General features: G+C 44.5%; 1 protein-coding gene across 1 annotated transcript; it reads left to right on the forward strand.

Annotated features, from left to right (window-relative positions):
• The first annotated feature begins 208 nt into the window (after nt 1-208).
• On the forward strand, nt 209-4,134 carry MB (myoglobin). Its single transcript, XM_066320217.1, has 3 exons — nt 209-375; nt 2,374-2,596; nt 3,286-4,134. The coding sequence occupies exons 1-3, from the start codon at nt 281-283 to the stop codon at nt 3,430-3,432; spliced, it is 465 nt and encodes a 154-aa protein (XP_066176314.1). The 5' UTR covers nt 209-280; the 3' UTR covers nt 3,433-4,134.
• Nucleotides 4,135-16,103: the final 11,969 nt, after the last annotated feature.

A 16,103-nucleotide genomic window follows, 5' to 3' on the forward strand; every position in this document is an offset into this window, starting at 1 on the left:
CTTTCTGTCTAGAGTGGGATATGTGCCAGTCCAATATGAAAAGCAGAAATGATGCCATCAGTGGCACCCACAATAGTACCTGACCCAAAATAGCTTCCTAGGAAAAAGCAGGGAGACTGATTAGGTTAGACAAGCCCGAAAGAGAGCAAGAAGTCCAGCTGATGATTGACAGGTGTAGGTTTGTGGGCAGGGGCTATAAATCCCACAGGCGAGCTCTCCAGCTACCCTTTGGGGAAAGGCAAGGCTGCAGGAAGTACTCGGGACCTGTCTTTGGTGAACCATGGGGCTAAGTGACCAGGAATGGCAGCAAGTCCTGACCATCTGGGGAAAGGTGGAGTCCGACCTCGCTGGCCATGGCCATGAAGTTTTAATGAGGTAAGCAAGGTACTTCAGTTCTAAGAGTAAAGCTGAGATCTTTTGATGAGAGACATGCTTGTCAGCATTTATTTCAATGAGGTGTTTTCTTTCTTGTAGGATGGAGGTTTTTGCAATGTTATTTTCTGGGTTAAAAGTTTCCCACTGTGTAAAGAGGCTGTGCTTCTGTCTCTCCATCTCTCTATGGGTGCAGGAGCAGACTAGTGCTGCTTTTAACACATGCCTGTGCTTTGTCTCTCTGCCTCTGGTGGCCAAGCTCTGCTTTGGATCCTCATTTCCCAAGCACTACAGTGAGAAATGCTGGAGTGAAGTGTGTGTCCTACGGCTTCAGATGCTCTGCAGAAGGGATGTGGGGAGGCAGAGAAGGAATGAAAAGAGAGGAACATCACCTCTGTGGCAATTTTCTTGGAATCTATTTCAGTAAAATTAACTGCAAAGTACCTGAGTGCCCTCTCCCCGCCTAAGTCTCACATGGCAGAGCCCTGCCCATCCTGCTTTTTGACCAGAAATCTGTGTAATAACACTTGTCCACTACCTCATGATGAAATTGAGGTCTGAGTATGAGTCACATCCTTCCCCTTACTTCCCTCCTCCTTTATTCTGGTGTCAGAAGTACTCATAAGGTCTCCAACTGAGAGGACCCCATCCTCCATGCTGTCCTTGTGATCCTGGCACTCGGAGTGGTGAGCACCCCAGATACTGCAAAGTGGGAAAGAAGATTAGGTGGACACTGGAGCCTAGGTTGTCCCTTAAGACTAGAGAGGATGCAGACTTTTAGGAGGTTCTCTTCAGCTCTCCTCTCAGACTGTGCACACCCAAATGTGCTGGAAGGGTACAGACATTGAGGAGAGTAGTGGGGATCTGGGACCGACTTGGGATTTTCTACCTTAAGCATGGCTAAGGCAAGGAGCCCACACATCCAGGCATATCTACTGCAAAGCTTTGAAAAATGTTTTTCAAAGATGAGGCAAAGCAGGGGGCTGTTTTCCTTACCTGCTTTATCATGTCCTAGATCAGCTGCCATTTGAAGGGAAGGGAATGGAGTGGGAATGAAGTGGGTGGAAGCGTGATGGCTTTCTCTTCTTGGGGTCCAGAGCAGGCATCCTGGAAGGGGAGCAGGAACCTGAGCCATCCTCACCCATCCATCTCTGAGGTGGCTACTTTGGCTCTGAATTTGCCACATGCAAGTGAAAGTAGTTCCAAATGGAAAAGTAATACCATTTTTCTTACAAGTATCACAGAGCAGAGCATGGCATTAAATAAATAAATAAATGTCACACTGTGACTTTGTGCTGCCAACCCAGATCTCCTCCAAGGAGAGAGACAAGGGAAAGAGGGTGGGGGAAAAAGTTAGAAACCAAATTCCTCCATGTCTGCAATCATAGGGTTTTGGAGGCACAATAAACATTCCCATCCAGATGACATTCAAAAACACACGACCTCCAAATATAAAGGATGAGGCTGGGGAATGCTGGTGGGTTTTTTTGTTTGTTTGTTTTGTTTTTTTTTATGAGAAGCTTGTAAGAGCTCTCATTTCCTGGCCAACAAATCATGGACTGATAATAGAGTTTGTGTGAGAGGGAGAGGTCTATAGGTTGGCTACTCAGCAGCAGTAAATTTATGAAGACAGGCAGCTTTTTTTTACTTTTGCAAACTTTTGCTTTTTGTTTGCTTATTTTTACACGAATACAAGAACCCGCCTCTCAGTATCATGACTAGCTTTGGCTCTTGGCTCTGTCTTAAAACCGTTGTCATAATCCAGTAGATGGGTGCCAAAGAGTTATCAGAACTGTACAGAAAAAACACAGACACTTCCTCTGTTGCTCTAGTTGGACATGTTTAGGGCAGTGTCTCTGTCATGACCGGAGGGAATGTAAATAGACAGTGGTGATCATCTTAGGAAATGGGTAAGAAGATGGGATTAAAGTAGATCGACTATTCAAAGGGAGGTATGCCAGGAGCTTTTCCTCTCCAAAGTCACTCTGCTTTTGTCCACAGACTCTTTCAGGACCATCCTGAGACTCTCGATCGCTTTGAAAAGTTCAAAGGCCTGAAGACCCCTGATGCAATGAAGGGCTCTGAAGATCTGAAGAAACATGGAACTACTGTTCTTACCCAACTGGGCAAAATCCTGAAGGCGAAGGGTAATCATGAGGCTGAGCTGAAGCCCCTGGCTCAGACCCATGCAACCAAGCACAAAATTCCTGTCAAATATCTGGAGGTATGGAAAAGGGCAGGGAGTCTCAGTGTCTGATATGTAGTGAATGTGTGCCAGACAGCTATGTGAGAGTTGGACTTTCATTTACTGATGCCTAGTTGGACTTCAGTAAGCTCTCCCTCAAGTCCAAGATCTGTGTGTTACAAGCAGGAGACAGAAAGGGCTCATGGTATGCAAATGGTATGTGAATATCCAAGTTTAGATTTCCCATTCCATCACCACACACAGTCTGACCAACCGTGACAACAATAAATCAACCCATGCAGCCTACACATGCCTGGGAAACTATTACATAAGGACTGTCAGTGACTGGACACAAGGGACATACAATTTTAGAGTAAACCCTGGAGGATCCATTGGAGACCAAGACCCATAAAACTAAGTGTTATATAAACACAGTGTATGAATTTGCAGTCTTAATGGATGAGACAGACAAAAAGTGGAAAGGGCCATGGTCTACTCAAGGTCATGAAGCAGATCAGCGTCAGAGCTAGGAATAGAGCCCAGTGCTTCTGCCTAGCCCAGGCTCCTTACATACTAGACCTCACTGTCTCTCCAGAGGCTGCAGGAAGGCCTACTGAATTAGCTCAGAGATATTTCCAGGCTCTGCAACCTATTTCTTAGTCTGGCTTTTCTGAAAATAAACCTTGAGTGTCCCTTCAGTTTTTCTTTCTCTCTTCCCTTCCTTTCAGTTCATTTCGGAAGTCATTATCAAGGTCATTGCTGAAAAGCACGCTGCAGACTTCGGGGCTGATTCCCAGGCTGCGATGAAGAAGGCTCTGGAGCTGTTCCGAAACGATATGGCCAGCAAGTACAAGGAGTTCGGTTTCCAGGGTTAGCACACACGCACGAAGGAACACCGGGATGGAGGGCCTGGCCACGCATCTTTCCCCAGCGCTATTTTGGACATCTCACAATTGGCCATCTCTGATGTGTGGGAAAGCTTTGATGAGAGGCCAAGAGTCACTCCAGGCAGCATAGAGGCACTCGGAGTGATATCCATGATAAACTGTTGTTTCCTGGCTTCAAATATACAAATGAATTATTCTGCTTTCTTAGCAAAAATAACATTAGGGGTTATCTGTGAGCTTCAGCCTTTCTTATCCCCTTTCTCTCTCTCTCCCTGAAACTCAGTTCCATCTGAGAGGCAAATGGCATGGCCAAAGAGGAAGGGATGTGGAGGATCAAGGGAACTGTTGAGTGTGGTGAATGAGTGAAGGAATGACTCAAATTAGAGATGTGAGAATGGGAAGGAGGGATACAGCATCCCATTCCTCCCACAGTTGAGACACTTAGCAGGTTACTATGGAGACCTTCCAGCACAGTGTTACCTTGTTTTGTGGGGGTAAATGCAGCCAGTCAGTCTCCAGTGCCTGCCAGCTCTGGAGGGTTTCATTGTTAAACTTGAATTAGCAAAACTATAAAGAGCAGTACTCCCTGTGATCTGTGGGCTTCCAGCAACTGCTACTATGCATCTGAAGGTCTGTTGCACTGGGAAGTGAAATATGTGTTTCTCAGAAAATAAAAATCCCTGCACCAGAGTCATGTGTTTGCTCCTGGCTGTACAAACACCCCAGTGAGAACTAGGGGAGAAGGAGAAAATGGAAAGGTGTTTTGCATACGTATCTGGCTGTAGCACAACCTGCACTGTCAGTCCATAACCTGAGCAGCACGTGGCATCTGTCTTAGCCAGGGACTCAGGGCACTCAGATGTCACCATGGAGACATGACCTGATTACCAGACCTTGCAGCACAAGACAGCAGCCTCAGCTCAATGCTTTGGAGCTGAGAGAAGTGCTCCCTGACTAAAGGCCCTGGCCACTGCTGTGCTGGGGGAATGTGGTGAGAGAAGGTCCCCTGTTCATTTATGGGGCGGTGGCATGTACAAGCAACTTTGGGTCCCAGGAGGAATGATCAGCTCAGGTGGAAGGCTGCAGTGGCAGCGTATATACTCTGAAGACCCAAACTCTGGTCTTTGCAGCCTTTTGAATTTTTGCTGAGGGGCCTCTGCAGTGCATGCTACACTGTTTACAGATGTACACCCGTGTCCTGTGGGGAACCTTAAGGCATAGACATAATGGCAAGAGGCCTCCCTCTGCCTGTGGCCCTCTCCCCATCCCAATACCAGGGGGTTGTGGCTAGGGGAAATGCATGGAAGTGACACAACTCTCTCTTTGGTGTGGAGAAAGTAACGCACCTTATCTCACAGACACAGTGTGAGGGCAAGCACAAGGAAGAAAAATGAGGTGCTCAGTAACAGTAGCTACTAGCAGGACCTAGTTCAAGGTAATCCCTGCTACACTGTGTACACTGGAGACAGTGAAGGAGCCACTAGATCCCTTAAAAATCAATCGTGAACCATCATGATCTGCTGTGTCTTTAGTCAGGGCAAAGGCCAAAAGAATTCAGTCTCTGAAAAGAGAAGGAACAATAAATTCCTTCCCAGAACAGTGCATATCTGATTTGTTGTTGTTTACAAATCCTCACTTTACCTCTGGGAGCTTGCTTGGTGTTTCAACCTTTCAGAGGGGGTCACAAAGACATATGCTGTCACCTAGATGAAGTTACAGGCAGGTGGTCCCTGCCTTAAGCAGTGTGCTTCTTCTGACTCCAGTCTAGTCTGTCTGATTTTGTGGGGAAGGCAATACGTTTAATTAAGGTCTAGGATTTCTTGTCCAACACAATAAGATTTCCTGCCAGTGCCAACAGACTCTGCTTTGGGATTAAACGCTCTGCTGTAGCAGCTGCCTCCATCAGTCTGAGTGGGACTGGAGTTGTGTGGATATTTTTATGTAGGGCAGGGTGGTGGAAGAGGGAGAGTTTTCATGTGTGTTGTGCCTAGTTACCAGTTATTAGATTCCTGGACTAAATGTCAGTCCATTGGGAGCGCTGACCTTCTCTCTGCCTGCCTTACCCCATTGTGTCAGTTCTCTAGGGACCATCCTTAAATCTACTGGTCAACTATGGAGCCTGACGGAGGTTTTCTGGTTGTGCCTATGGCTCAGTGAAGATGTGCAAGCTGAGATGAACCAGCACGTTCAAGTACCAGTAACAGTGAAGGTGACTCCAGCAGGCTCAGTGATTTGGGGTGCTTGTGGGTGAAATCCACATTTCTGCACCTTTGCTACTCTAGGCACAGAGTATGCCCTTGGCTGAGTCCTGACATAACTGCAGGAATGTATGTAATTCCCACAGAGCCTATAAAACTCCTGCAATGGCCCCTGCTTTAAGGGCAGGGAAAGTTTCATAGAGCAAAGGTGATGGCAGGGAAAGGATTTTTTAGTTCTGTGCTGTATTGATTCAGAGTCCTTGCTGGACACTTTCACTGCTGCTAGCATGTAAATCTTTTCTGGTTCATATATGGGACAAAGTCCTTCAATGGAGATAAACCATACCTGTGCAAGCCCAGAAATTTTCCTCCTTCCTTTCCAGAAATAGCTTTACATCAGGTGGATGGGTCCCAGGGACTTGTCACCAGCCCCGCTCCCCGTAGGGACCATGTGGTGTCACATACACGTTCCCAGTCACACGATGGGGTGTGGATTGTGTGGCTGCCAGCCTCCTTGCTCCAGCACGTACACACTGACTGCAGCCGCGGTTTCCATTGCACGGCAGAACTCACCACGGCACAGAGCCAGTGACCTGTCTGGGCTCTCTTGGGCTTCGGTGTCAGACACCAGCCACTCATCAGAATCTCAGATGACGGGAGCAGGCCCACACGTCCCAGATGCTGTGCAAATGAGCTGTCAGCCCCAGCTAGGGTGCAACAACACTGCAGGCTGTGCTGCCTGTCCCCCTTGTCTTTCCCTTTCCCTGCTGATCCTGCCTGACTCCAATACACCTCCCAATGTCAAGTGGCATCACAGAACAAGTGCTGGGGACCACACTATTCATCTTGTGATCTGTCTCTTGGTCACCCCAGTAGGAGAAAGGGATAGGGCTCCAATGACTAATTATGTGAAATATTTAGCACATTAGTATGAAGCTTGTGACATTCTTCATATTTGCATCTCCCTGCAGGGCTAATGGGAGGAAAGGGCAGGGATGTTTCTAGTCCATGTAATAGTCACTGAACAGATAAGTCTGGTTTCTGGGAATTGAAGCACAGACAATGCCTGAAGGATGTAATGCCTTTATGACATTAATTTAATAAGGAGACAAATGCTTACCTATACTACATGCTTTCAGATGAGGATTATTTTTGACATGATTCCCTATCGTTTCTACCACCTGGCCAAAACCTATCCTGTATGTTATGCCACTGAGGAAAAGAAATAATGGAACCAGGTGGGGTTTTTTTGATGCAGACATGCTTTCCCATAACATTTTTTCCAGAAGGTGCACGGCATCAGAGAATGTCCTCCTTCTTCCTGGACTCATTCATCTCAGGTTTGCTTAAGGCTGCTTTTCCAGGCTGTGCAGGGCTGAACAATCAAAGTCTGTACTACTTCTCAGACTGAGTGCACACACAGACACACAGACACATACATATCTATACACAAGCACCAGCTTCAAAACACATCATAGCAAAGCCCATCTGTCAAAATTCTTCAGATTCCAGCATTCTTGTGCACCAGTTCTTCATCTGAAAGTATGAGACATATAAGTTCTCACAGTGTGTACAAATGAAGTACAGCCTTGAAATAGCTAAGGTCTAACTAAAAGGGAAGACAGACTATGCAAGGACAGGGCACTTGGGGAGTAACTGGTGGCTAGTAGGGCTGTTAAATTTCATGAAGTTGTGCTAGCAGAGTCAAGGAAGTCACCTGTAGCTAAAGTAAATGAGAAGGAAAACTTAATCAACCTCTTTTATCCAACAGCCTAATAAATGAGCATTTATGAACATGAAAGAGTCACAACAGTGCAGTGTTCTTAACCAGAACATAAATCCCTCCCTCCCCTGTGATCATAGGCACAACAAGCCCATCTCCCAGTCCTGTGACTTCTATAAAATCCTTATCCAAATGTCAGCAAAGGTGACCTTGTGGCTTTTTAAAGCAGTACTTTACAGTCACTTGACTGCACTTTACCAAAGTCCTTTCCCAGTTTGGCTTTCATCCCCTGCAAATAAAGAAACAGAACAGGTTACCTCCACCTTCCCCTCCAGCCCTGTAGTGACCACCCATGATAAGCCATGTCAGACAGGCAGGTCTGGGGCTCTCCTGGGCAAGGGAGGGCAAGCTCTGGCCAGCATATCTGGTAGTTGCATGAGGAAGGCAATGTGTATTTGGGATGGGGAGGGATACATGCTGGTGTGTATCTTAGCTGCACCTTATGTCTGGAGGACAGCTTAAAGGAAATTATGCCTGTTTCCTGTTTCCCTTGTCCTAGGAAAGTTCAGTATTAATGCAGCTGCTGGGTGCCCGATCTTATTTTAGATTGCCCTTAAAGCAGGTTCAAATGTTCAAGCATCAGAATGGATTTGGATAGAAGACCTTCTGGATTACTAGCACTTAATTATCTATGTCTCCATGCTTAGCTTGTGGCTCTTCCATTACATACATATACATATACATATACAGTATGTATCTATGTAATATGTATGTATATAGCATGTATATACAAATATATTATATATAAGTATTATATACAATAAATTGTGCTTTTATTAAGTGTTTTTATCTTCTATCCTCCCTTAATATGTCTCCTTACTCAAGATAAATTCCAGCATCCAAGCTCTCACCAGAGGGGTGGAAAATTCCTGGAGCTGATACCCTCATCCAGATCTGGGCTTGCTCTGCTCAGGGCTTGCATGACATCAAGCTTGTCCTCTTGGCAAGCCTTGGGGTTATCTGGAGAGTTAGCTGATACAGTGTCAAAGTGAGTCTGTGTTTTTTCACTCAGCTGGATGAATAGTCTGATGCCCTTCGAGGGATGCCATGGATTAACAGTGAGTTGGTTGGGTATAAAGGAGTAAAAATGCCAGAGTTTTGTCAATACCAGCCATATGGTGTCTCTGCAGAGTCTGTGGCTGAGCAAAGGGTTTGCACCACTCCACACTTAGACAAGCTATGCAGAGATGGTGGAAAAGGAGGCAGAGCAAACCAAGTGCCACACTTGCAAACAACCTAAGCTCCCCCTCTGAGGGCAAATGAATCTGTGGGGTTCGTAAGGAAGAAAGAAAAATGAAATACAGGTGGGAAATGGAGGCACAACTTCTTCCCCCGCCCAAGGATATTTACTTTGTTAGTGCCTCCTGAAGAGCAATAGCATCATCCTGACAACCCTTCTGCTGTAATGCAATGGAAGGAGTTTCCTAACTCAAGCTGCTAATTGGTGTGCTTTTGTAAGGGAAGAAAGATGGAGTTTTCTCATGGTGCTAAGATTATGGATGTCATGCTTTCACAAAGCTGTTCCATAAATCATGAGAAAGAAGCTTTTTACACATTTTGTTTTTGCCATGATAATAGCATGTATTGCTAACTCAACTAATTCCCCAGGTGATTTTAGCATGTCACTTTTAAACTGGTGTCCCTATGTCTTTAGCTATGTTCCCTCTACAGATGAGAAATGAGCCCTCAATGCATAAAGTCATCAATTTTTTTCCTTTTCAGTCAAAATCCTCTGTCCTGAAATGGAGTTCTTCATAATTGTCACAAATTGCTAACTCATAACAAGAAGAGTAATTAGAAAATAATTCTTAACATATTGCCTACTATGATTTTTCTAGTTGAGCAGTCATAGCTTCCTTATCTATTTTAGACCAGAAACTTGTTGACTGTAAGTGTCATCTGGGACAAGCTCTGTTATAATTTCTAATGGTAATTAAGAACTCAGTTTCATCCAGTTTAAAACTCTCAGTCTATAAAATACCGAAACTATGCCTGAGTTATTTGCTCTACTGCTCTTAGCCTAGACCTTAGTTAGAGGCCTATTTATCCTTTCCATCTACAGTACTGTGCAATTAAGCCCATTTTAAAGAGGGTAAACTCAGGCAGAGAGGCACAAGCACATTGTTTTCAGGCTTTTTTCAGTCAGCTGTCTATTAGGCCAGGCTTCTGACAGAAGGGCAGTGGATGTTTGTGATCTTTTTGTGCAGGAAGATTTGTGAAGTTGTGCTATCTGCCAGTGAGCAGTACTTGCTTTGAAGTGGTTGCATTTTAGCAGTTGTGAAAGGACGTCCTGTATATAGGCATGCAGTCACAATGCTGGTGTGGTGTAAATAGCCCGACAGATTACAGATGCTGCATGCAAACTGCAGCAGTTCTAAAGACTTTGGGGCTGAACTTGAAATTAAGTTCTCTGGAGATTAACTATGGTGGCATTTGGCAGATTGCTAATCTTATTACTTCCAAAGAAAAGAAGACTCCCAGACTGAGATAATAAAGAACATGGATATCTAAATCTGTCACCAGCAGAAGAGAAGAAGTGCCTAAATCCTAGTCTATGAACCTCAGATCTCTCTGTGTAATTATGCACATGCTTACAATTTCGTCTGTAATCCCCTCCTTGATTTCTAACATTTTGTCACCATCTTGGGTGGGTCTAAACCATCCAGGCTTCATTTGCCCAACTTGATTTATAATCCACAGAAGTGACCTTCTTCTGCCTACTTTGGCAGATCCAATCATATTTTGCTTAATCTGGCCTCCAAAAAATGCTATTCCAACTACCTCCGTCCAATAGTGTGATTAGTGAACAAGGTTCAAGTGCATGCCTGTTATGACATAGATAATTCAGCTCATAATCCTCTGGTCTTTTTAAAAATGAGCTGTGCCTTTCCATTTTGGAAAGGGCTTGCCTTCAGGACACCAGGTTTCAGTGATGGATTCCTGCCTGACTCGTGTGCTAAGGCTCTAAAAGAGTAGGCTTAAAAAATCCCAAAAAACCCCTCCACAACTACAAAACAAAAAACCCAGTGCTGGTTTTCATACTGACTGTACTTAGCAAGCCATCAGGCATGGCTGCCTGAATCCTTTTAAGCCACCAAACTCTCTGTCGGTATGCTGGAGTCGGGGCAAGTGGCTCAGCCTGGAGAATTTCTACTCCAGCAACTAGGGTTGTCTAAAAGCCTTCATACACCTTTGGGGCTGTTACTGTCTTAATGGGACCACTCCTTCCCAAGGAGATTCTCTTAGAGAAGAAAAATGGAGAGAGGAGGGAGAAGATATTTGCAAAGCATGAGGATATGCTTTAGAATGTGGTAAATGTAATGGATAAATTCGTGTATCAAAGATTTGGTCTATTAAAAAGCTACTCCAGGGCATCTCAGATTCCAAGACCTGTGGTGCAAGCTGTGAAACCACAACATTTGCAACAGAAATGACATGGCCGGACTGGAGATGGTCCATTCATCAAAGATGGGCCTCCACTTCACAGCTGCTCAACATCTGATATCAATCTTGATAGAGGATCTGGAGGATGATCAAATAAGCACCCCAAAGACGAGATCCGGGAAGACTATCAACGTCTTTTCATACTTACAAGAACCCCTTTCAGACCTCGCTTGGAAATAAAGAGCTATATGAATATTTGGACTTTCAATGGACTTAGCCTCAGGACTGTATAAATAAACCATATAAAAAACCTTACACTAAGACCTAGAGTGTGTGGCTGAGGTTGGATGGTACCGTTGTTACTGTCACTCTGCCCACCCAGCATTCAATCGATGTTGTCCGAATTTATTGTGGATTTTAACTTTTTTTTTTTTTTTTTTAATTTGCTAAATAAATTCTGTTATTTTGAATTGGCTTCTTATAATTTATAACAGGAACAACGACCTATGTGATAGCCTGCTGTGTGATGTTCAGAGAGTCTGGGATTGTTTTTCCTGTGAGCTATGCCTCCAACCTCTCCTCCCACCTCATTGACAGTAACATCTGAATCTACCAGTTCTCTTTGGAAGAGTGTGAGTGCAACAAGAGAAATAGGGTTTTCTTTCCTTATTGCTGTGTTTTGAGGATAGCTTGCAGCTGTGCCTGGCTAGAAGGAATGTACAGATTTCATGGAGGATGAAACATTTCCTTTCCTAACTGTATCACATCCCTGTTCATACAAACAGTGGCTCATAACTGGGAAATTTTCAGTTCCAATTCTTCTGGCAACATGGAGTAGGGAAAAAAATAGAAATGGAAGCAATGCTTTTTCTTTCCATCTACAGTCAGGTTGGAGAGGGACAATGATGCATCACCCTCAGTAAAAGGGTTAATTATGGAGAAAAGTGTGTTAGAGCCTCTCAATGTTAGAAATAGACGAAAACAGAGTAAGTGCTGCAGAGCACAGCATCCTTTCAAGTACTGGTGTTGGTGAGATAAAAGATAATACATACTAGACAGTTTCTATTGAGAGAGAGGAAAGACACATCATTTGTATCTTGAAGGCAGAGCATATTAGAAATAAATCCAAATAATACCTTTTCTTTGGGCATTTAATTTCCCTCTTGTTGGAACTGCTTGCCTACAGTTACCTACAATTAAGCGTGTGATGAGAGCGTGCGTGGGTGTGTGTGTGTATGTACAGCACAAAGGCTACAGTTAACACACAGAACTAAATGTTTTGTTCTGGAGCCCCAAACGTACATGGCCTCTCAATACTCACCAATTTCAGTGGGTATGAGACCTTTCAAAGACCTGGATTCACACAGCAAATTCTTTGCCACAGGTTTAGGATTAGTAATTCCTTTCTGCTCATGATGCAGTACAAACTTGGAAATCAGCTCTGCCTCTCTTCATCAGCTGAAGTATGAGCTCCTTTTATTAGTGCCTTTTGTGGCAATAACTGTGATCTATTTAAAGCCTTCAAACTGCAATTCCCCACAGCAGATGTAGTGGAAGCAGATATCCATGGAAATCAGTCAAAATGAGCTCATGTTGCTGTGCAAAAGGTGGGCTCCATTCTGCTCAGCAACAGTTACCCAATTCCTGCCACATGGGCTTTGGCTCCTTCTTTGGTGGTTTTGGACTTGGTGCTAGGTTTCCTGGGGAAGTTTTGCTGCCATTTACAGTCTCTGCTTCATATTCACTCTCATTTCTCCTCCTTTCAGGGCATTCAAGGAGGAGATATGGCTCTTCCTGTGGCCTAGCCCTGCATCCTCATGCATGGGTAAATACATGTGGTATGACTGCCAGCCATGGTCCAGGGTTAACAGCAGCAAACTCATTCTCATCTCAGCAAGTGATCCTTAAACAAGAACTATGAAGCCACATAGGTGGGTAAGTGTTGCAGGAAACCAGGGGAGCCCAGCCAGATACTTTTATGTGGGAAACTGGGTAGACGCTTTGGTTGACTTGTTATTTTTTTCCTTAATGAACCATTTTATTTAACTCTCATCCTTTGTACTTGGCTGTTCAGAGTTGGCCAGGTTCAGGGTTTCTCTGCCTGGTAGGATACCATAGATGACTATTAAGAATTCCGGATAGGAGATTTTCTGGTACAAATTACTACGTAAAACAAGGTTGTTCCCTGTAAGGCTGTTCTTATTGGAGTGGGACTGGAACAAACCAAGAAAAGAGCAAAAGATACACTAGGTATGCCTAAGAAGGCAGAGTCCTTGCAATGTATACGGACCCTTGCAGGAGTGGTCAAAAGTCCATACGAAACCTCAAAAGTCCATACAGGGACCAAAGATATTCAATATTAGTACAATTTAATAGTAATGGCACAGCAGTGGGATCAAGTGCATCCTCAGCAATTTTGCAGATGACACCAAGCTGACTGGTGCAGTTGACATACTAGTGGCAAGGGATGATTCCAAGTTCTGCTCCACTCTTAAGCTGTATACTGTTGTGTCCTGAGAAAACTACTCCATGGAGGAATTAATGAAACTCTCCAGAACAGCCTAAACTAGTTGTCATGACATCACTTGTTCATTTGTTTATTTTTCCTTGAGTAACTGGGATTTGGCCTGCAACAGAGATGGAAATGGGAAGCATATATGCCCACCCAGGCTACAGAGAAAGAGTGTAAATGATGACATTAGTCAAGTAGCAGTTTGAGTCATGTTTAGTACCACAGCACAGCTGGGCCAAGAAGAAATCCTCTGGGAAACTGAGCATGGAAAAATGGGAAAGGAAAAAAAGCAACTAGCACTGATTACTTCTTCTTTCTTGTCATTATTTCCTTGGGATGTTGTCACACGCTTTACTGGAAGAGATACTGTTTGTCCCAACTACAAGGGATTTCTTCCTTCCAACTCTTCAGTAAATCTTAAAATTCTCTTCAAACCAAGATTGCTATAAAGCTGGGATTCCTGGTTCAGACTCTTTCTTCCATTAAGTTAATTCTTACTGTTCTATGTCCCAGATATGAAACAGCTGCTTACACAGAAGCATCTAGCGATATGTTGGAGATCTGAGGAGACACTGAAATGAGAACTGGAACCAGGGAAAGGACATTTATATCCTCAGATTGAACCTGCTTCTTTATTACAGACATAGTAGTGGGCCATGTCATTCCACATTCAGATGACCTGCTTCAGAGTTGCACTGTAGAGCATCTTCCCCAGCCTTCCACAGGACATCATTTCCCAACATCATCAACAACAACAAAAATCCTTCCTCAATGGAAACCTTTTGATCCATTTGAGGCATTATCTTTATTATAATTGGTGGATGAATGACTGAGTGTTTGGACAAAGCACAAAAGACCAAAGATAAATAGCCTGTGCTTTGTAGACAGCCTTGCTGAGCTGACATTTGCTGTCAGTGAGGGTAGCACTGAGGTTACACAATAAGGTAAAATTAATCTGTTTCACTCCCCATGAATGTAAAAAAAAACCAAGAGCATAACTATAATTCCTTAAGTCACCTGAATGTCTTCTGCTGGAGGTTCACCTTTGCATTGACATAACTGTTACAGAAGACCCCATCCACTTTTGTAGTGCAGTTTCTAAAGTTCCTTTAGAAAAGCTGGGTATAAGCACAGCCTGTCTGACATGCAGCTGTTGACTCCTGCTGTTTCTCTTGTGGGCTTAACCTGCTCCAGAAAGGGACAGTCACTTTCAGCCAAGGGCAGACTTGGCTCATTTTCTTCCAGATGCTCTGTCCTACTGCACAAGGTAATGTGACACGATTTCATTACATGGCTTCATACACTCAACACAGCTTTAAACTGTACAGGAGCAACACACCAGTCAGACTCTCAAAATACTCAAATGGATCTACTTGTTCTTCACATAACTTCTTTGAGTAATTTAGTGGTGTTTCACTGTGTTTAGTGTGCTTGATCTGTGGGACTAGTCACCATGACAAAAAGGACTTCAAAGAATTATTCTAGCAAGTAGAAGGTGTTAAGAGGTGGCTTGGCTTACAAAACAGCCAGAGAAAGGAGATGAGTACTGCAACAAAACTGGATTCAGTTGCAGAAAATAACCCCAAATGACACACTTTGACATTAGCTTCATTGTGAGCTCAACTTGAACTTTGTGGAGGGAAATCCTTTAGCCATGCTGTATTGAAGGACAGAAAAAAATGACCTCAGATGATACAGATGATCTCTACTATTTTTTAATGAAAAAAAACCCCCGAATCTATTTTTCTAATGTCATCTGAAGAGCACTTAATTATATATAAGATGTAGTGGTTGATACTGTCACAACAGACTTCCCTCATTTTGGTAAATATAGTGAGTTGGATTGCCACATTTCCAGTCTAGCCAAACGGCATCAAACCATTCCCCAGGAAAAGTTCAAATGCAAATGGTCATACTCTGTCAGCTGTGACTCATTGCATCAAGTCCAGTGACTAAGAAGGTCAAGAACAATTAATTCAGAGACGAAGGTACCAGAGCTTTCAGTTCTGCTGCTGCACTTCAGGATCCTGCTTGGAATGAAACTTGAGAACTCGTATCATCATCTTCTCTTCCTGAGCGTTGGGGTCATCATTGTTTGCTCTGAATGTCAGCTCAGCACTCTGGGGTGAGCTACAGAGGACAGTAGCTGCCTGACAGCTGCTCACAGGACTTTTATTTTGCCCTCCCTCTTCCTTTGACCACAATTTCCATGATTGGTCATGGAAACCCTCCTGCAACACTGCCAAGGCAAGCTGCCCATAGATGAAGAGCTTAGCGCTATCCAATTTCCCAGCTGAGAATTTTCCCACCTGGCATATGCAGCAAAGGAATAGTTACTCGGGCTTTTTGTTCCCAGTACGCCGCCGGACTCCACAGCGATTAACGCATGAGGTTTAACAAACTGACGTGCGTTGAAGTGTGTTTTGTCAGAAAATTCCTCCTCGGCCCACTGGCAGAGCTGGGCCGCCGGCAGTCGCACAAGCATTCTCAATTCTCAATTCTCAATTCTCAATTCCTCTCAATTCTCAGCCTTGTGGCCGAGGGGCTGCCCCAGGAGCCACGGTGTTTGCACAGCGGCACCGCCCGGGCCCGGGCCGTGTGAGGGCCGGGAGCCGCGCTTCCAACCCCGCTGCTCGGGGGTCTTGGCTGCCGCTGAAATAGCGGTGTTTCAATTCCCTCACGCTCCAAACAACCCAGTTCCTCAGAATCCTGCATTTTGCGCAGGAATTTGCATTTTGGTGGCAGCCCGGGGGCGGACGGAGCCGTCTCTGGGCGCGGGGCC

Source organism: Sylvia atricapilla, chromosome 5 (genome assembly GCF_009819655.1).
Source record: "Sylvia atricapilla isolate bSylAtr1 chromosome 5, bSylAtr1.pri, whole genome shotgun sequence".
Taxonomy (NCBI): domain Eukaryota; kingdom Metazoa; phylum Chordata; class Aves; order Passeriformes; family Sylviidae; genus Sylvia; species Sylvia atricapilla.